Genomic DNA, 21,204 nt, shown 5'->3' with positions numbered 1-21,204 from the left:
GTCCCTCCCACTCCCTCTCCCCCTCTAACAGCCACTTCCCATCCGTCTCACATTCTGTCCCACACACACTCTGTCTGTCTGTCTCTCTCTCCCTCTCACAGACTTTTCCTTTCCATCTCACACTCTCTCTCCATCTGTCTCTTACACTCTCACACTCGGTCTCTCCCTCCGTCTTACATTCTCGCACTCTCCCTCTCACGCACTCTCTCTCTCTCTCATGGAACCCGCATGGTGGCTGCGGACTGAGTCCAGCGGGGCCTTCGCCAGGGGCTGGAGGGACTGGTGGAGGGTGGTCCGGGGCTGAGTCCAGCGGGGCCTTCGCCAGGGGCTGGAGGGACTGGTGGAGGGTGGTCCGGGGCTGAATCCAGCGGGGCCTTCGCCAGGGGCTGGAGGGACTGGTGGAGGGTGGTCCGGGGCTGAGTCCAGCGGGGCCTTCGCCAGGGGCTGGAGGGACTGGTGGAGGGTGGTCCGGGGCTGGCTAGGCTAGTTACAGGGGGGCAGTTTTTGGCATGGCTGCCGGAAGCCGCCGCCGTGCACATGCAAGACCATGGACCAGGCAATTCTCCGGCCGCATCCGCAGGTAAATCCGGGGGCTTTACGCTGCGAGCGTGCTAGCCCCTCCCCCACCGGACAGAGGATCGGTGCAGCTCTCGCGCCGTGTTTTCCGGCGTAAAACGCCATTGTTCCCACACCGGCATCAGCACTTAGTCTGCAAATCGGAGAATCATGCCTCCTCTCTCTCCATCTTACACTCTCTCCCTCCCTCTGTCTCATACTCTCCCTATGTCACAGTCCCTCTCCTTCTTTTCCTCTCACACTCTCTGTCTCTCCCTCTCACACTCTTTCCCTCTCACACTCTTTCCCTCTACACTCTCCCTCTACACTCTCTCCCTCTACACTCTCCCTCTACACCCTCTCCCTCTCACACTCTTTCCCTCTCACACTCTTTCCCTCTACACTCTCTCCCTCTACACTCTCTCCCTCTACACTCTCTCCCTCTACACCCTCTCCCTCTACACTCTCCCTCTACACTCTCTCCCTCTGCACTCTCTCCCTCTACACTCTCCCTCTACACTCTCTCCCTCTACACTCTCCCTCTACACTCTCTCCCTCTACACTCTCTCCCTCTACACTCTCCCTCTACACTCTCTCCCTCTACACTCTCTCCCTCTACACTCTCCCTCTACACTCTCCCTCTACACTCTCTCCCTCTACACTCTCCCTCTACACTCTCTCCCTCTACACTCTCTCCCTCTACACTCTCTCCCTCTACACTCTCCCTCTACACTCTCTCCCTCTACACTCTCTCCCTCTACACTCTCTCCCTCTACACTCTCTCTCTCTACACTCTCTCCCTCTCCGTTTCATACTGTCATTCTCTCTCTCGCCGTCTCAATCTCTCTCTCTCCATCTCGGTCTCTCTCTGTCGCTGTCTCATAGTCTCTTCCTCTTTCTGTCTCACACTCTCTCCATCTCCCCCTCTATCTTACAGTCCCTCCCTCTCCCTCTCTGTCATGTAGTCTGTCTCCAATTAGTCTCTTTCTCTCCCGTCTCACATTCTCTCTCCTCACACACCCACTATCGGCATCTCTTGCTCTCTCTCCACCTCACTTTCTCTCCCTCTGTCTCACACTTTCTTCTTCTCACTCTCCATCACAAACTCTCTCCGCCTCACACTCTCCGACTCTCTGTCTCACATTTTCTCTCTCTTCCTCTCACACTTTCTCTCTCCCCCCCCCATCCCTGACTGCCTCCCTCTCTCTCCGACTCAAACTCCCACCGTCTCTCCATCTCACACTGTCTCCCTCTCTCTCTCCATGTCACACTCTCTCCCTCTCTGACTGAGTATCTCCCTCCCTCTCTGTCTCATACTCTCTCCCTCTTTCTCTCTGTGTCACAGTCCCTCTCACTCTGTCTCACACACACTCTCTGTTTCAGTCTCTCCCTCTCATTCTCTCCCCCTCTCTGCGTCTCACACTCTCTCTCTGCATCTCACACACTCTGTTTCATACTGCCTCACACTCCTTCTCTCTCTTCGTCTCACTGCCAATCTCTCTCCATTTCTCTTTCTCCCCATCTTGCTCTCCCCCTCTCTCTCTGTCTCACACTTTCTCTTTCTCTCTGTCTCACATTCTCTATTCACCTCACACTCTCTTGCTCTCCGTCTCACACTCTCTCTCTCCCCATCTCACACACTCTCACTCTCTCCGTCTCACACTCTCTCCGTCTCACACACTCTCTCTGTCCGTCTCACACTCACTCTCCATCTCACTCTCTCTCTCCGTCTCACGCTCTCTCTACCCGTTTCATCCACTCTCTCATGGGGGGCATGGTAGCCCAGTGGTTAGCACAGTTGCTTCACAGCTTCAGGGTCCCAGGTTCGATTCCCGGCTTGGGTCACTGTCTGTGCGGAATCTGTACATTCTCCCCATGTGTGCGTGGGTTTCCTCCGGGAGCTCCGGTTTCCTCCCACAGTCCAAAGATGTGCAGGTTATGTGGGTTTACTGGGTTACAGGGTTAGGGTGGAGGTGCCGGCTTAGGTAGGGTTCTCTTTCCAGGGGCTGATGCAGTCTCGATGGGCCGAATGGCCTCCTTCTGCACTGTAGATTCTATGATTCATCTTTCCCCATCTCTCACTCTACTTCTCTCTCTTCCCCCCCCCCCACCACCCTGTCCTCTCTCTCCATCTCACATTCCTTCTCTCTCTGCATCTCGCACTCCATTTCGTACTCCCTCTCTCTCTCCGTCTCGCACTCCCCCTCCCCATCACTCTCTCTCCGTCTCACACTCTCTCTCTCCGTCTCATACTTACTCTTTCTCCATCTCACACTCTCTCTTGCCGTGTCTCTCTCTCTCTCTCCCTTGCTCACAATTGCTCCCACTTCCTCCGTTTCGCACTCACTCACTCTACGTCGCACGCTCTCTCTCTCTCTCTCTGTCTCACAGTCTCTCTTTGTCTCACACTCTATCCATTTCTCTCCATCTCACACTCTGTCCATCTCCCTTCGTCTCGCTCCGTCTCACATTCTCTCTCCTTCTCACACTCTCTCTGTCCTCCCTCGGCAGGCTGGGAGGAAGGCTACCGTCTGTCGGATGGGGAGAGGGGCTGGTTTCCCTCGGACCATGTCGACCCCATCCGGGGGACGAATGCCCGGATCCGGAACATTGAGGAGCGTCTGCGCGTCAGGAGGATGGCGGACCAGCTTCAGACCTCAGCGGCCCCTCCGTGAGGCCTGGCCACAGGATCTCAGCGGAATCGCCCGAACAGTGCTCACTTGACGCTCCGCCATCGTCGGGGCAGAAGCGGTAAACCCAAGCCCCTACCCTGTGGATCCAGTCGCACAATGGCCTGAAGCCTGACATGAAGGCCCAACTTGACAATCTCAATGACCTGCCGCCTCCATCTTCACATCTTCTCTGGGACATGAAGATTTGCCGATAAACTTCGAACATGTCTAAGAGCGACAGACAATGAGTCACTGTATATAAAACTGTATTATAATAAGTTAAAAATAAAGCATTAATACGCACAGAAAATAGGTGCTGTTAGAACTCACTGCTGGAAAACTAATCCAACATTTCCCAAAATGTTTGGCCCCAACTGAATCGCTGGGGGTTGGGGAGGGTGGGCGGTCTGAATCAGCCTGGGTTCCTGCTCCTGATCCCTGTCCAGTGACCCATAGGTTAGGGAGGGGGGTGAATCAGCCCGGGTTCCTGCTCCTGATCCCTGTCCAGTGACCCTGGGTTAGGGAGGGGGGTGAATCAGTCCGGGTTCCTGCTCCTGATCCCTGTCCAGTAACCCATAGGTTAGGGAGGGGGTGAATCAGCCCGGGTTCCTGCTCCTGATCCCTGTCCAGTGACCCTGGGTTAGGGAGGGGGTGAATTAATCCGGGTTCCTGCTCCTGATCCCTGTACAGTGACCCTGGGTTAGGGAGGGGGTGAATCAGCCCGGGTTCCTGCTCCTGATCCCTGTCCAGTGACCCTGGCTTAGGGAGGGGGTGAATCAGCCCATATTCCTGCTCCTGATCCCTGTCCAGTGACCCTGGGTTAGGGAGGGGGGTGCATCAGCCCGGGTTCCTGCTCCTGATCCCTGTCCAGTGACCCCTGGATTAGGGGGGGGAATAAATCAGCCCGGGTTCCTGCTCCTGATCCCTATCCAGTGACCCCCACCCCTCTATTGCAAACGTCAGTGCGTGCAATGCTGACTGTGTGCCGCCTCCCCCAGTTGAACAGTCAGCGACATTCTCAGCTCCTTACAGGCCCATTAGGGTTCGATGGGATGCAGGAGGGTCTCAAGGCCAGATACTCTAGGGGGAGGGGGGGGGGGGGGGGGGGGCCTTGAGCGAAGAGTTCCAGGAATGGCTGAAGGCAGACTTTTCCATTGCACAGTCAGATCCCAGTTAAATTGTCTCCCAACCGGCCTTTTTGTTGTTATTCATACACGGGGCACCCAAATCCCACTGCAGCTCACAGAGAGAGAGAGAGAGACTGACCCAGAGCAGGGGCTGTGCTTAATTCCCCAATAACCAGGTGCTTGTGGTTAACCCCCCACTTTTAAACGAGACACAGATTGGGTTAATGACAGAGGCTCCAGATAGCAAAACAGGAAAGACAGGGGAGCTGGGGGGGGCAATTAACCTGCCTTCTCTCCCCCCAAAGACTGCCACCAAAACCCAGTGAGAGAGAAATCATCTGTGGATATTGGGAAATTAATTCTGCTTTCTTATTGCTGGTGTTAATTCAGATGGACAACATATGCCCAAGCTCAGGTCCACAAGATCAACAAGCAGGTAATTAACTCAAATTCCCCCATTGCTGTCCCTAATTCTTCTTAATGTCTCTCCATTACTCTCCAGTGTGAATGAAGGCCTCCCTATCCCAGCTTCTGATATAAAGTGGGGGATGTGAGACATTGATTCCAAACCACCTCTGCTCCCCCAGTCTGGGAGGGAAAAACATTCACTTCATTCTCGCTTCCTCTCCATTCTAACTCTTGTCACCTTCTCTCTCGTCCTGACAAGTGTGCACTCACACTCTCTCTCTCCCTCCCCCCACCCCACCGTTGCTCAGGCAAACGCTTGCTCGCACCCACGCTTGTGCGCTCGCACCCACACTTTTGCTTGCGCCCTCGCGCTCCTTGTGCTGTTCACGCTCGCTCTTGCTTTCACTGCGCTTGCTCTCTGTGGGAGAGGGGTTACCGAGTGACAGTGTGAGGGAGCTGGATTAACACCAATAGAGAGTCAGTAACAGGGTGCTGGGGGAGAGGGGTTACTGAGTGACAGTGTGAGGGAGCTGGATTAACACAAGTAGAGAGTCAGTAACAGGGTGCTGGGGGAGAGGGGTTACTGAGTGACTGTGTGAGGGAGCTGGATTAACACAAGTAGAGAGTCAGTAACAGGGTGCTGGGGGAGAGGGGTTACTGAGTGACAGTGTGAGGGAGCTGGATTAACACAAGTAGAGAGTCAGTAACAGGGTGCTGGGGGAGAGGGGTTACTGAGTGACTGTGTGAGGGAGCTGGATTAACACAAGTAGAGAGTCAGTAACAGGGTGCTGGGGGAGAGGGGTTACTGAGTGACAGTGTGAGGGAGCTGGATTAACACAAGTAGAGAGTCAGTAACAGGGTGCTGGGGGAGAGGGGTTACTGAGTGACAGTGTGAGGGAGCTGGATTAACACAAGTAGAGAGTCAGTAACAGGGTGCTGGGGGAGAGGGGTTACTGAGTGACTGTGTGAGGGAGCTGGATTAACACCAGTAGAGATACAGTCAGTGACACGGTGCTGGGGGAGAGGGATTACTGACTGTCAGTGTGAGGGAGCTGGATTAACATCAGTGCAGATACAGTCAGTAACACAGGGTGCTGGGGGAGAGGGGTTACTGAGTGACAGTGTGAGTGAGCTGGATTAACATGAGTAGAGAGGCAGTAACAGGGTGCTGGGGGAGAGGGGTTACTGAGTGACAGTGTGAGGGAGCTGGATTAACACCAGTAGAGAGTCAGTAACAAGGTGCTGGGGGAGAGGGGTTAATGAGTGACAGTGTGAGGGAGCTGGATTAACACCAGTAGAGATACAGTCAGTGACACGGTGCTGGGGGAGAGGGATTACTGAGTGTCAGTGTTTGTGAGCTGGATTAACATCAATAGCGATACAGTCAGTATCACAGGGTGCTGGGGGAGAGGGGTTACTGAGTGACAGTGTGAGGGAGCTGGATTAAAATCAGTACAGATACAGTCAGTAACACAGGGTGCTGGGGGAGAGAGGTTACTGAGTGACAGTGTGAGGGAGCTGGATTAACATCAGTAGAGAGTCAGTAACACACGGTGCTGGGGGAGAGGGGTTACTGAGTGACAGTGTGAGAGAGCTGGATTAACATCAGTACAGGTACAGTCAGTAACACAGGGTGCTGGGGGAGAGAGGTTACTGAGTGACAGTGTGAGGGAGCTGGATTAACATGAGTAGAGAGTCAGTAACCGGGTGCTGGGGGAGAGGGGTTACTGAGTGACAGCGTGAGGGATCTGGATTAACACCAGTAGAGATACAGTCAGTGACACGATGCTGGGGGAGAGGGGTGACTGAGTGTCAGTGTGAGGGAGCTGGATTAACATCAATAGAGATACAGTCAGTAACACAGGGTGCTGGGGGAGAGGGGTTACTGAGTGACAGTGTGGGGGAGCTGGATTAACATCAATAGAGATACAGTCAGTAACACAGGGTGCTGGGGGAGAGGGGTTACTGAGTGACAGTGTGAGGGAGCTGGATTAACATCAATAGAGATACAGTCAGTAACACAGGGTGCTGGGGGAAGAGGGGTTACTGAGTGACAGTGTGAGGGAGCTGATTAACATCAATAGCTATACAGTCAGTCACACAGGGTGCTGGGGGAGAGGGATTACTGAGTGACAGTGTGAGTGAGCTGGATTAACACCAGTAGAGATACAGTCAGTGACACGGTGCTGGGGGAAAGGAGTTACTGAGTGACAGTGTGAGGGAGCTGGATGAACATCAGTAGAGAGTCAGTAACAGGGTGTTGGGGGAGAGGGGTTACTGAGTGACAGTGTGAGGGAGCTGGATTAACACCAGTAGAGAGTCAGTAACAGGGTGCTGGGGGAGAGGGTTTACTGAGTGTCAGTGTGAGGGAGCTGGATTAACATCAGTAGAGAGTCAGTAACAGGGTGCTGGGGGAGAGGGGTTACTGACTGACAGTGTGAGGGAGCTGGATTAACACCAATAGAGATACAGTCAGTAACACAGGGTGCTGGGGGAAGAGGGGTTACTGAGTGACAGTGTGAGGGAGCTGATTAACATCAATAGCGATACAGTCAGTCACACAGGGTGCTGGGGGAGAGGGATTACTGAGTGACAGTGTGAGTGAGCTGGATTAACACCAGTAGAGATACAGTCAGTGACACGGTGCTGGGGGAAAGGAGTTACTGAGTGACAGTGTGAGGGAGCTGGATGAACATCAGTAGAGAGTCAGTAACAGGGTGTTGGGGGAGAGGGGTTACTGAGTGACAGTGTGAGGGAGCTGGATTAACACCAGTAGAGAGTCAGTAACAGGGTGCTGGGGGAGAGGGTTTACTGAGTGTCAGTGTGAGGGAGCTGGATTAACATCAGTAGAGATACAGTCAGTAACACAGGGTGCTGGGGGGAGAGGGGTTACTGAGTGACAGTGTGAGGGAGCTGGATTAACATCAGTAGAGAGTCAGTAACAGGGTGCTGGGGGAGAGGGGTTACTGAGTGACAGTGTGAGGGAGCTGGATTAACACCAGTAGAGAGTCAGTAACAGGGTGCTGGGGGAGAGGGGTTACAGAGTGACAGTGTGAGGGAGCTGGATTAACATCAGTACAGATACAGTCAGCAACACAGGGTGCTGGGGGAGAGAGGTTACTGAGTGACAGTGTGAGGGAGCTGGATTAACATCAGTAGAGAGCCAGTAACACAGGCTGCTGGGGGAGAGGGGTTACTGAGTGACAGTGTGAGGGAGCTGGTTTAACATCAGTAGAGAGTCAGTAACAGGGTGCTGGGGGAGAGGGGTTACTGAGTGTCAGTGTGAGGGAGCTGGATTGACATCAGTACAGATACAGTCAGTAACACAGGGTGCTGGGGGAGAGGGGTTACTGAGTGTCAGTGTGGGGGAGCTGGATTAACATCAATAGAGATACAGTCAGTAACACAGGGTGCTGGGGGAGAGGGGTTACTGAGTGACAGTGTGGGGGAGCTGGATTAACATCAATACAGATACCGTCAGTAACACAGGGTGCTGGGGGAGAGGGGTTACTGAGTGACATTGTGAGGGAGCAGATTAACATCAATAGCGATACAGTCAGTCACACAGGGTGCTGGGGGAGAGGGATTACTGAGTGATAGTGTGAGTGAGCTGGATTAACACCAGTAGAGATACAGTCAGTGACACAGGGTGCTGGGGGAGAGGGGTTACTGAGTGACAGTGTGAGGGAGCTGGATTAACACCAGTAGAGATACAGTCAGTAACACGGTGCTGGGGGAGAGGGGTTAATGAGTGACCGTGTGATTGAGCTGGTTTAACATCAGTAGAGAGTCAGTAACAGGGTGTTGGGTGAGAGGGGTTACTGAGTGACAGTGTGAGGGAGCTGGCTTAACATCAGTAGAGAGTCAGTAACAGGGTGTTGGGGGAGAGGGGTAACTGAGTGACAGTGTGAGGGAGCTGGATTAACACCAGTAGAGAGTCAGTAACAGGGTGCTGGGGGAGAGGGGTTACTGAGTGACAGTGTGAGGGAGCTGGATTAACACCAGTAGAGATACAGTCAGTAACTCAGGGTGCTGGGGGAGAGGGATTAATGAGCGACAGTGTGAGGGAGCTGGATTAACACCAGTAGAGAGTCAGTTACAGGGTGCTGGGGGAGCGGGGTTACTGAGTGACAGTGTGTGGGAGCTGGATTAACACCAGTAGAGATACAGTCAGTGACACGGTGCTGGGGGAGAGGAATTACTGAGTGTCAGTGTGAGGGAGCTGGATTAACATCAGTACAGATACAGTCAGTAACACAGGGTGCTGGGGGAGAGGGGTCACTGAGTGTCAGTGTGAGGGAGATGGATTAACATCAATAGAGATACAGTCAGTAACACAGGGTGCTGGGGGAGAGGGTTTACTGAGTGACTGTGTGAGGGAGCTGGATTAACACCAGTAGAGATACAGTCAGTGACACGGTGCTGGGGGAGAGGGGTTACTGAGTGACAGTGTGAGGGAGCTGGATTAACATCAGTAGAGATACAGTCAGTAATACAGGGTGCTGGGGGAGAGGGGTTACTGAGTGTCAGTGTGAGGGAGCTGGATTAACATCAGTAGAGATACAGTCAGTAACACACAGTGCTGGGGGAGAGGGGTGACTGAGTGTCAGTGTGAGGGAGCTGGATTAACATCAGTAGAGATACAGTCAGTTTGGGCAGCACGGTAGCATTGTGGTTAGCACAAATGCTTCACAGCTCCAGGGTCCCATGTCCGATTCCGGCTTGGGTCACTGTCTGTGCGGAGTCTGCAAATCCTCCCTATGTCTGCGTGGGTTTACTCCGGATGCTCCGGTTTCCTCCCACAGTCTAAAGATGTGCGGGTTAGATGGATTGGCAATGCTAAATTGCCCATAGTGTCCAAAATTGCCCTTAGTGTTGGGTGCGGTTACTGGGTTATGGGGATAGGTTGGAGGTGTGGACCTTGGGTAGGGTGCTCTTTCCAAGAGCCGGTGCAGACTCGATGGGCCGAATGGCCTCCTTCTGCGCTGTAAATTCTATGACTCTATAATCTATGAGTAACACAGGGTGCTGGGAAGAGGGGTTATTGAGTGACAATGTGAGGGAGCTGGATTAACATCAATAGAGATACAGTTAGTAACACAGGGTGCTGGGGGAGAGGGGTTACTGAGTGACAGTGTGAGGGAGCTGGCTTAACATCAATAGAGATACAGTCAGTAACACAGGGTGCTGGGGGAGAGGGGTGACTGGGTGACTGTGTGAGGGAGCTGGATTAACATCAGTAGAGATACAGTCAGTAACACAGCTTGCTGGGGGAGAGGGGTTACCGAGTGACAGTGTCAGGGAGCTGGATTATCATCAGTAGAGAGTCAGTAACACAGGGTGCTGCAGGAGAGGGGTTACTGAGTGTCAGTGTGGGGGAGCTGGATTAACACCAGTAGAAATACAGTCATTGACACAGGGTGCTGGGGGAGAGGGGTTACTGAGTGACAGTGTGAGGGAGCTGGATTAACACCAGTACAGATAGAGTCAGTAACACGGTGCTGTGGGAGAGGGTTTAATGAGTGACAGTGTGAGGGAGCTGGTTTAAGATCAGTAGAGAGTCAGTAACACAGGGTGCTGGGGGAGAGGGGTTACTGAGTGACAGTGTGAGGGAGCTGGATTAGCATCAGTAGAGAGTCAGTAACAGGGTGCTGGGGGAGAGGGGTTACTGAGTGACTGTGTGAGGGAGCTGGATTAACATCAGTAGAGATACAGTCAGTAACACACGGTGCTGGGGGAGAGGGGTTACTGAGTGACAGTGTTAGGGATCTGGATTAACACCAGTAGAGATACAGTCAGTGACACGATGCTGGGGGAGAGGGGTTACTGCGTGTCAGTGTGGGGGAGCTGGATTAACACCAGTAGAAATACAGTCATTGACACAGGGTGCTGGGGGACAGGGGTTACTGAGTGACAGTGTGAGGGAGCTGGATTAACACCAGTACAGATAGAGTCAGTAACACGGTGCTGTGGGAGAGGGTTTAATGAGTGACAGTGTGAGGGAGCTGGTTTAAGATCAGTAGAGAGTCAGTAACAGGGTGCTGGGGGAGAGGGGTTACTGAGTGACTGTGAGGGAGCTGGATTAACACCAGTAGAGATACAGTCAGTAACACGGTGCTGGGTGAGGGGGGTTAATGAGTGACAGTGTGAGGGAGCTGGATGAACACCAGTAGAGATACAGTCAGTAACACAGGGTGCTGGGGGAGAGGGATTACTGAGTGTCAGTGTGAGGGAGCTGGATGAACACCAGTAGAGAGTCAGTGACACGGTGCTGGGGGAGAGGGTTACTGAGTGACAGTGTGAGGGAGCTGGATTAACACCAGTAGAGATACAGTCAGTAACACAGGGTGCTGGGGGAGAGGGATTACTGAGTGTCAGTGTGAGGGAGCTGGATTAACATCAGTAGAGATACAGTCAGTGACACAGGGTGCTGGGGGAGAGGGATTAGTGAGTGACAGTGTGAGTGAGCTGGATTAATATCAATAGCGATACAGTCAGTAACACAGGGTGCTGGGGGAGAGGGGTGACTGAGTGTCAGTGTGAGGGAGCTGGATTAACATCAGTAGAGAGTCAGTAACAGGGTGCTGGGGGAGAGGGGTTACTGAGTGACAGTGTGAGGGAGCTGGATTAATATCAGTACAGATACAGTCAGTAACTCAGGCTGCTGGGGGAGAGAGGTTACTGAGTGACAGTGTGAGTGAGCTGGATTAACATCAGTAGAGAGTCAGTCACACAGGGTGCTGGGGGAGAGGGGTTACTGAGTGACAGTGTGAGGGAGCTGGATTAACACCAGTAGAGATACAGTCAGTAACACAGGGTGCTGGGGGAGAGGGGTTACTGAGTGACAGTGTGAGGGAGCTGATTAACATCAATAGCGATACAGTCAGTCACACAGGCTGCTGGGGGAGAGGGATTACTGAGTGACAGTGTGAGTGAGCTGGATTAACATCAATAGCGATACAGTCAGTAACACTGGGTGCTGGGGGAGAGGGGTTACTGAGTGACAGTGTGAGGGAGCTGGATTAACACCAGTAGAGAGTCAGTAACAGGGTGCTGGGGGAGAGGGGTTACTGAGTGACAGTGTGAGGGAGCTGGATTAACACTAGTAGAGATACAGTCAGTAACACAGGGTGCTGGGGGAGACGGGTTACTGAGTGACAGTGTGAGGGAGCTGGACTAACACTAGTAGAGATACAGTCAGTAACACAGGGTGCTGGGGGAGAGGGGTTACTGAGTGACAGTGTGAGTGAGCTGGATTAACATCAGTAGAGAGTCAGTAACAAGGTGCTGGGGGAGAGGGGTTACTGAATGACAGTGTTAGGGAGCTGGATTAACACCAGTAGAGATACAGTCATTGACACGGTGCTGGGGAGAGGGGTGACTGAGTGTCAGTGTGAGGGAGCTGGATTAACATCAGTACAGATACAGTCAGTAACACAGGGTGCTGGGGGAGAGGGGTGACTGAGTGACAGTGTGAGGGAGCTGGGTTAACATCAGTACAGATACAGTCAGTAACACAGGGTGCTGGGGGAGAGCGGTTATTGAGTGACAGTGTGAGTGAGCTGGATTAACATCAGTAGAGAGTCAGTAACAGGGTGCTGGGGGAGAGGGGTGACTGAGTGTCAGTGTGAGGGAGCTGGATTAACACCAGTACAGATACAGTCAGTAACACAGGGTGCTGGGGGAGAGGGATTAGTGAGTGTCAGTGTGAAGGAGCTGGATTAACATCAGTACAGATACAGTCAGTAACACAGGGTGCTGGGGGAGAGGGGTTAGTGAGTGACAGTGTGAGGGAGCTGGATTAACATCAGTACAGATACAGTCAGTAACACAGGGTGCTGGGGGAGAGGGGTTAGTGAGTGACAGTGTGAGGGAGCTGGATTAACACCAGTAGAGAGTCAGTAACACACGGTGCTGGGGGAGAGGGGTTACTGAGTGACAGTGTGAAGGAGCTGGATTAACATCAGTAGAGATACAGTCAGTGACACGATGCTGGGGGAGAGGGGTGACTGAGTGACAGTGTGAGGGAGCTGGATTAACATCAGTAGAGATACAGTCAGTTTGGGCAGCACGGTAGCATTGTGGTTAGCACAAATGCTTCACAGCTCCAGGGCCCCATGTTCGATTCCGGCTTGTGTCACTGTCTGTGCGGAGTCTGCAAATCCTCCCTGTGTGTGTTTGGGTTTACTCCGGGTGCTCCGGAATCCTCCCACAGTCCAAAGATGTGCAGGTTAGGTGGATTGGCAATGCTAAATTGCCCATAGTGTCCAAAATTGTCCTTAGTGTTCGGTGGGGTTACTGGGTTATGGGGATAGGGTGGAGGTGTGGACCTTGGGTAGGGTGCTCTTTCCAAGAGCCGGTGCAGACTCGATGGGCCGAATGGCCTCCTTCTGCACTGTAAATTCTATGATTCTATAATCTATGAGTAATACAGGGTGCTGGGAAGAGGGGTTACTGAGTGACAATGTGAGGGAGCTGGATTCACATCAGTAGAGAGTCAGTAACACAGGGTGCTGGGGGAGAGGGGTTACTGAGTGACAGTGTGAGGGAGCTGGATTAACATCAGTAGAGATACAGTCAGTAACACAGGGTGCTGGGGAGAGGGGTTACTGAGTGACTGTGAGGGAGCTGGATTAACATCGGCAGAGATACAGTCAATCACACAGGGTGCTGGGGAGAGGGGTTACTGAGTGACAGTGTGAGGGAGCTGGATTAACACCAGTAGAGATACAGTCAGTGACACGGTGCTGGGGGAGAGGGATTACTGAGTGTCAGTGTGAGGGAGCTGGATTAACATCAGTACAGATACAGTCAGACACACAGGGTGCTGGGGGAGAGGGATTAGTGAGTGACAGTGTGAGTGAGCTGGATTAATATCAATAGCGATACAGTCAGTAACACAGGGTGCTGGGGGAGAGGGGTGACTGAGTGTCAGTGTGAGGGAGCTGGATTAACATCAGTAGAGAGTCAGTAACAGGGTGCTGGGGGAGAGGGGTTACTGAGTGACAGTGTGAGGGAGCTGGATTAATATCAGTACAGATACAGTCAGTAACTCAGGCTGCTGGGGGAGAGAGGTTACTGAGTGACAGTGTGAGTGAGCTGGATTAACATCAGTAGAGAGTCAGTAACACAGGATGCTGGGGGAGAGGGGTTACTGAGTGACAGTGTGAGTGAGCTGGATTAACATCAGTAGAGAGTCAGTAACAAGGTGCTGGGGGAGAGGGTTACTGAGTGACAGTGTGAGGGAGCTGGATTAACACCAGTAGAGATACAGTCAGTAACACAGGGTGCTGGGGGAGAGGGATTACTGAGTGTCAGTGTGAGGGAGCTGGATTAACATCAGTAGGGATACAGTCAGTGACACAGGGTGCTGGGGGAGAGGGATTAGTGAGTGACAGTGTGAGTGAGCTGGATTAATATCAATAGCGATACAGTCAGTAACACAGGGTGCTGGGGGAGAGGGGTGACTGAGTGTCAGTGTGAGGGAGCTGGATTAACATCAGTAGAGAGTCAGTAACAGGGTGCTGGGGGAGAGGGGTTACTGAGTGACAGTGTGAGGGAGCTGGATTAATATCAGTACAGATACAGTCAGTAACTCAGGCTGCTGGGGGAGAGAGGTTACTGAGTGACAGTGTGAGTGAGCTGGATTAACATCAGTAGAGAGTCAGTCACACAGGGTGCTGGGGGAGAGGGGTTACTGAGTGACAGTGTGAGGGAGCTGGATTAACACCAGTAGAGATACAGTCAGTAACACAGGGTGCTGGGGGAGAGGGGTTACTGAGTGACAGTGTGAGGGAGCTGATTAACATCAATAGCGATACAGTCAGTCACACAGGCTGCTGGGGGAGAGGGATTACTGAGTGACAGTGTGAGTGAGCTGGATTAACATCAATAGCGATACAGTCAGTAACACTGGGTGCTGGGGGAGAGGGGTTACTGAGTGACAGTGTGAGGGAGCTGGATTAACACCAGTAGAGAGTCAGTAACAGGGTGCTGGGGGAGAGGGGTTACTGAGTGACAGTGTGAGGGAGCTGGATTAACACTAGTAGAGATACAGTCAGTAACACAGGGTGCTGGGGGAGAGGGGTTACTGAGTGACAGTGTGAGGGAGCTGGACTAACACTAGTAGAGATACAGTCAGTAACACAGGGTGCTGGGGGAGAGGGGTTACTGAGTGACAGTGTGAGTGAGCTGGATTAACATCAGTAGAGAGTCAGTAACAAGGTGCTGGGGGAGAGGGGTTACTGAATGACAGTGTTAGGGAGCTGGATTAACACCAGTAGAGATACAGTCATTGACACGGTGCTGGGGAGAGGGGTGACTGAGTGTCAGTGTGAGGGAGCTGGATTAACATCAGTACAGATACAGTCAGTAACACAGGGTGCTGGGGGAGAGGGGTGACTGAGTGACAGTGTGAGGGAGCTGGGTTAACATCAGTACAGATACAGTCAGTAACACAGGGTGCTGGGGGAGAGCGGTTATTGAGTGACAGTGTGAGTGAGCTGGATTAACATCAGTAGAGAGTCAGTAACAGGGTGCTGGGGGAGAGGGGTGACTGAGTGTCAGTGTGAGGGAGCTGGATTAACACCAGTACAGATACAGTCAGTAACACAGGGTGCTGGGGGAGAGGGATTAGTGAGTGTCAGTGTGAAGGAGCTGGATTAACATCAGTACAGATACAGTCAGTAACACAGGGTGCTGGGGGAGAGGGGTTAGTGAGTGACAGTGTGAGGGAGCTGGATTAACATCAGTACAGATACAGTCAGTAACACAGGGTGCTGGGGGAGAGGGGTTAGTGAGTGACAGTGTGAGGGAGCTGGATTAACACCAGTAGAGAGTCAGTAACACACGGTGCTGGGGGAGAGGGGTTACTGAGTGACAGTGTGAAGGAGCTGGATTAACATCAGTAGAGATACAGTCAGTGACACGATGCTGGGGGAGAGGGGTGACTGAGTGACAGTGTGAGGGAGCTGGATTAACATCAGTAGAGATACAGTCAGTTTGGGCAGCACGGTAGCATTGTGGTTAGCACAAATGCTTCACAGCTCCAGGGCCCCATGTTCGATTCCGGCTTGTGTCACTGTCTGTGCGGAGTCTGCAAATCCTCCCTGTGTGTGTTTGGGTTTACTCCGGGTGCTCCGGAATCCTCCCACAGTCCAAAGATGTGCAGGTTAGGTGGATTGGCAATGCTAAATTGCCCATAGTGTCCAAAATTGTCCTTAGTGTTCGGTGGGGTTACTGGGTTATGGGGATAGGGTGGAGGTGTGGACCTTGGGTAGGGTGCTCTTTCCAAGAGCCGGTGCAGACTCGATGGGCCGAATGGCCTCCTTCTGCACTGTAAATTCTATGATTCTATAATCTATGAGTAATACAGGGTGCTGGGAAGAGGGGTTACTGAGTGACAATGTGAGGGAGCTGGATTAACATCAGTAGAGAGTCAGTAACACAGGGTGCTGGGGGAGAGGGGTTACTGAGTGACAGTGTGAGGGAGCTGGATTAACATCAGTAGAGATACAGTCAGTAACACAGGGTGCTGGGGAGAGGGGTTACTGAGTGACTGTGAGGGAGCTGGATTAACATCGGCAGAGATACAGTCAATCACACAGGGTGCTGGGGAGAGGGGTTACTGAGTGACAGTGTGAGGGAGCTGGATTAACACCAGTAGAGATACAGTCAGTGACACGGTGCTGGGGGAGAGGGATTACTGAGTGTCAGTGTGAGGGAGCTGGATTAACATCAGTACAGATACAGTCAGACACACAGGGTGCTGGGGGAGAGGGATTAGTGAGTGACAGTGTGAGTGAGCTGGATTAATATCAATAGCGATACAGTCAGTAACACAGGGTGCTGGGGGAGAGGGGTGACTGAGTGTCAGTGTGAGGGAGCTGGATTAACATCAGTAGAGAGTCAGTAACAGGGTGCTGGGGGAGAGGGGTTACTGAGTGACAGTGTGAGGGAGCTGGATTAATATCAGTACAGATACAGTCAGGAACTCAGGCTGCTGGGGGAGAGAGGTTACTGAGTGACAGTGTGAGTGAGCTGGATTAACATCAGTAGAGAGTCAGTAACACAGGATGCTGGGGGAGAGGGGTTACTGAGTGACAGTGTGAGTGAGCTGGATTAACATCAGTAGAGAGTCAGTAACAAGGTGCTGGGTGAGAGGGGTTACTGAATGACAGTGTTAGGGAGCTGGACTAACACTAGTAGAGATACAGTCAGTAACACAGGGTGCTGGGGGAGAGGGGTTACTGAGTGACAGTGTGAGTGAGCTGGATTAACATCAGTAGAGAGTCAGTAACAAGGTGCTGGGGGAGAGGGGTTACTGAATGACAGTGTTAGGGAGCTGGATTAACACCAGTAGAGATACAGTCAGTAACACAGGGTGCTGGGGGAGAGGGGTGACTGAGTGACAGTGTGAGGGAGCTGGATTAACATCAGTACAGATACAGTCAGTAACACAGGGTGCTGGGGGAGAGCGGTTACTGAGTGACAGTGTGAGTGAGCTTGATTAACATCAGTAGAGAGTCAGTAACAGGGTGCTGGGGGAGAGGGGTTACTGAGTGACAGTGTGAGGGAGCTGGATTGACACCAGTAGAGATACAGTCAGTGATACGGTGCTGGGGAGAGGGGTGACTGAGTGTCAGTGTGAGGGAGCGGGATTAACACCAGTACAGATACAGTCAGTAACACAGGGTGCTGGGGGAGAGGGGTTAGTGAGTGTCAGTGTGAAGGAGCTGGATTAACATCAGTACAGATACAGTCAGTAACACAGGGTGCTGGGGGAGAGGGGTTAGTGAGTGACAGTGTGAGGGAGCTGGATTAACATCAGTACAGATACAGTCAGTAACACAGGGTGCTGGGGGAGAGGGGTTAGTGAGTGTCAGTGTGAAGGAGCTGGATTAACATCAGTAGAGATACAGTCAGTGACACGATGCTGGGGGAGAGGGGTGACTGAGTGACAGTGTGAGGGAGCTGGATTAACATCAGTAGAGATACAGTCAGTTTGGGCAGCACGGCAGCATTGTGGTTAGCACAAATGCTTCACAGCTCCAGGGCCCCATGTTCGATTCCGGCTTGTGTCACTGTCTGTGCGGAGTCTGCAAATCCTCCCTGTGTGTGTTTGGGTTTACTCCGGGTGCTCCGGAATCCTCCCACAGTCCAAAGATGTGCAGGTTGGGTGGATTGGCAATGCTAAATTGCCCATAGTGTCCAAAATTGTCCTTAGTGTTGGGTGGGGTTACTGGGTTATGGGGATTGGGTGGAGGTGTGGACCTTGGGTAGGGTGCTCTTTCCAAGAGCCGGTGCAGACTCGATGGGCCGAATGGCCTCCTTCTGCACTGTAAATTCTATGATTCTATAATCTATGAGTAATACAGGGTGCTGGGAAGAGGGGTTACTGAGTGACAATGTGAGGGAGCTGGATTAACATCAGTAGAGAGTCAGTAACACAGGGTGCTGGGGGAGAGGGGTTACTGAGTGACAGTGTGAGGGAGCTGGATTAACATCGGTAGAGATACAGTCAGTAACACAGGGTGCTGGGGAGAGGGGTTACTGAGTGACTGTGAGGGAGCTGGATTAACATCGGTAGAGATACAGTCAATCACACAGGGTGCTGGGGAGAGGGGTTACTGAGTGACAGTGTGAGGGAGCTGGCTTAACATCAGTAGAGAGTCAGCAAACAGGTGCTGGGGGAGAGGGTTTACTGAGTGACAGTGTGAGTGAGCTGGATTAACATCAGTAGAGAGTCAGTAACACGGTGCTGGGTGAGAGGGGTTACTGAGTGTCAGTGTGAGGGAGCTGGATTAACATCAATAGAGATACAGTCAGTAACACAGGGTGCTGGGGGAGAGGGGTTACTGAGTGACAGTGTGAGGGAGCTGGCTTAACATCAGTAGAGAGTCAGCAAACAGGTGCTGGGGGATATAGGTTACTGAGTGTCAGTGTGAGGGAGCTGGATTAACACCAGTAGAGATACAGTCAGTAACACGGTGCTGGGGGAGGGGGGTTAATGAGTGACAGTGTGAGGGAGCTGGATTAACACCAGCAGAGAGTCAGTAACAGGGTGCTGGGGGAGTGGGGTTACTGAGTGACAGTGTGAGGGAGCTGGATTAACATCAATAGAGATACAGTCAGTAACACGGTGCTGGGGGAGAGGGGTTACTGAGTGACAGTGTGAGGGAGCTGGATTAACATCAGTAGAGATACAGTCAGTAACACGGTGCTGGGGGAGAGGGGTTACTGAGTTTCAGTGTGAGGGAGCTGGATTCACATCAATAGAGATACAGTCAGTAACACGGGGTGCTGGGGGAGTGGGGTTACTGAGTGACTGTGAGGGAGCTGGATTAACATCAGTAGAGATACAGTCAGTAACACAGGGTGCTGGGGGAGAGGGGTTACTGAGTGACAGTGTGAGGGAGCTGGATTAACATCAATAGAGATACAGTCAGTAACACAGGGTGCTGGGGGAGAGGGGTGACTGAGTGTCAGTGTGAGGGAGCTGGATTAACATCAGTAGAGATACAGTCAGTAACACAGGGTGCTGGGGAGAGGGGTGACTGAGTGTCAGTGTGAGGGAGCTGGATTAACATCAGTAGAGAGTCAGTAACAGGGTGCTGGGGGAGAGGGGTTACTGAGTGACAGTGTGAGGGAGCTGGATTAACATCAGTAGAGATACAGTCAGTAACACAGGGTGCTGGGGAGAGGGGTTACTGAGTGACTGTGAGGGAGCTGGATTAACATCGGTAGAGATACAGTCAATCACACAGGGTGCTGGGGAGAGGGGTTACTGAGTGACAGTGTGAGGGAGCTGGCTTAACATCAGTAGAGAGTCAGCAAACAGGTGCTGGGGGAGAGGGTTTACTGAGTGACAGTGTGAGTGAGCTGGATTAACATCAGTAGAGAGTCAGTAACACGGTGCTGGGTGAGAGGGGTTACTGAGTGTCAGTGTGAGGGAGCTGGATTAACATCAATAGAGATACAGTCAGTAACACAGGGTGCTGGGGGAGAGGGGTTACTGAGTGACAGTGTGAGGGAGCTGGCTTAACATCAGTAGAGAGTCAGCAAACAGGTGCTGGGGGATATAGGTTACTGAGTGTCAGTGTGAGGGAGCTGGATTAACACCAGTAGAGATACAGTCAGTAACACGGTGCTGGGGGAGGGGGGTTAATGAGTGACAGTGTGAGGGAGCTGGATTAACACCAGCAGAGAGTCAGTAACAGGGTGCTGGGGGAGTGGGGTTACTGAGTGACAGTGTGAGGGAGCTGGATTAACATCAATAGAGATACAGTCAGTAACACGGTGCTGGGGGAGAGGGGTTACTGAGTGACAGTGTGAGGGAGCTGGATTAACATCAGTAGAGATACAGTCAGTAACACGGTGCTGGGGGAGAGGGGTTACTGAGTTTCAGTGTGAGGGAGCTGGATTCACATCAATAGAGATACAGTCAGTAACACGGGGTGCTGGGGGAGTGGGGTTACTGAGTGACTGTGAGGGAGCTGGATTAACATCAGTAGAGATACAGTCAGTAACACAGGGTGCTGGGGGAGAGGGGTTACTGAGTGACAGTGTGAGGGAGCTGGATTAACATCAATAGAGATACAGTCAGTAACACACGGTGCTGGGGGAGAGGGGTGACTGAGTGTCAGTGTGAGGGAGCTGGATTAACATCAGTAGAGATACAGTCAGTAACACAGGGTGCTGGGGAGAGGGGTGACTGAGTGTCAGTGTGAGGGAGCTGGATTAACATCAGTAGAGAGTCAGTAACAGGGTGCTGGGGGAGAGGGGTTACTGAGTGACAGTGTGAGGGAGCTGGATTAATATCAGTACAGATACCGTCAGTAACTCAGGGTGCTGGGGGAGAGGGGTTACTGAGTGAAAGTGTGAGGGAGCTGGATTAACATCAATAGAGATACAGTCAGTAACACAGGGTGCTGGGGGAGAGGGATTACTGAGTGACAGTGTGAGTGAGCTGGATTAACATCAATAGCGATACAGTCAGTAACACAGGGTGCTGGGGGAGAGGGGTTACTGAGTGACAGTGTGAGGGAGCTGGATTAACACCAGTAGAGAGTCAGTAACAGGGTGCTGGGGGAGAGGGGTTACTGAGTGACAGTGTGAGGGAGCTGGATTAACACTAGTAGAGATACAGTCAGTAACACAGGGTGCTGGGAGAGAGGGGTTACTGAGTGACAGTGTGAGGGAGCTGGATTAACATCAGTAGAGAGTCAGTAACAGGGTGCTGGGGGAGAGGGGTTACTGAGTGACAGTGTGAGGGAGCTGGATTAACACTAGTAGAGATACAGTCAGTAACACAGGGTGCTGGGGGACAGGGGTTACTGAGTGACAGTGTGAGTGAGCTGGATTAACATCAGTAGAGAGTCAGTAACAAGGTGCTGGGGGAGAGGGGTTACTGAATGACAGTGTGAGGGAGCTGGATTAACACC

General features: G+C 52.4%; 1 protein-coding gene across 1 annotated transcript in view; it reads left to right on the top strand.

The window, feature by feature from the left end:
- The window catches only part of LOC140406559 (rho guanine nucleotide exchange factor 5-like), a gene marked incomplete at its 5' end in the record, with an annotated part of 71,353 nt that extends 67,816 nt beyond the window's left edge, over positions 1-3,537 (top strand). The window contains one exon of the mRNA XM_072494555.1: positions 3,067-3,537. Within this exon, the coding sequence (XP_072350656.1) occupies positions 3,067-3,230 (164 nt within the window). The remainder of the gene's footprint in view (positions 1-3,066) is intronic.
- Positions 3,538-21,204: the final 17,667 nt, after the last annotated feature.

Source organism: Scyliorhinus torazame, unplaced genomic scaffold, assembly GCF_047496885.1.
Source record: "Scyliorhinus torazame isolate Kashiwa2021f unplaced genomic scaffold, sScyTor2.1 scaffold_615, whole genome shotgun sequence".
NCBI classification, from domain to species: Eukaryota; Metazoa; Chordata; class Chondrichthyes; order Carcharhiniformes; family Scyliorhinidae; genus Scyliorhinus; species Scyliorhinus torazame.
The sequence above is the reverse complement of the archived record's forward strand: the minus strand, read 5'-3'. Positions and strand labels throughout refer to the sequence as shown.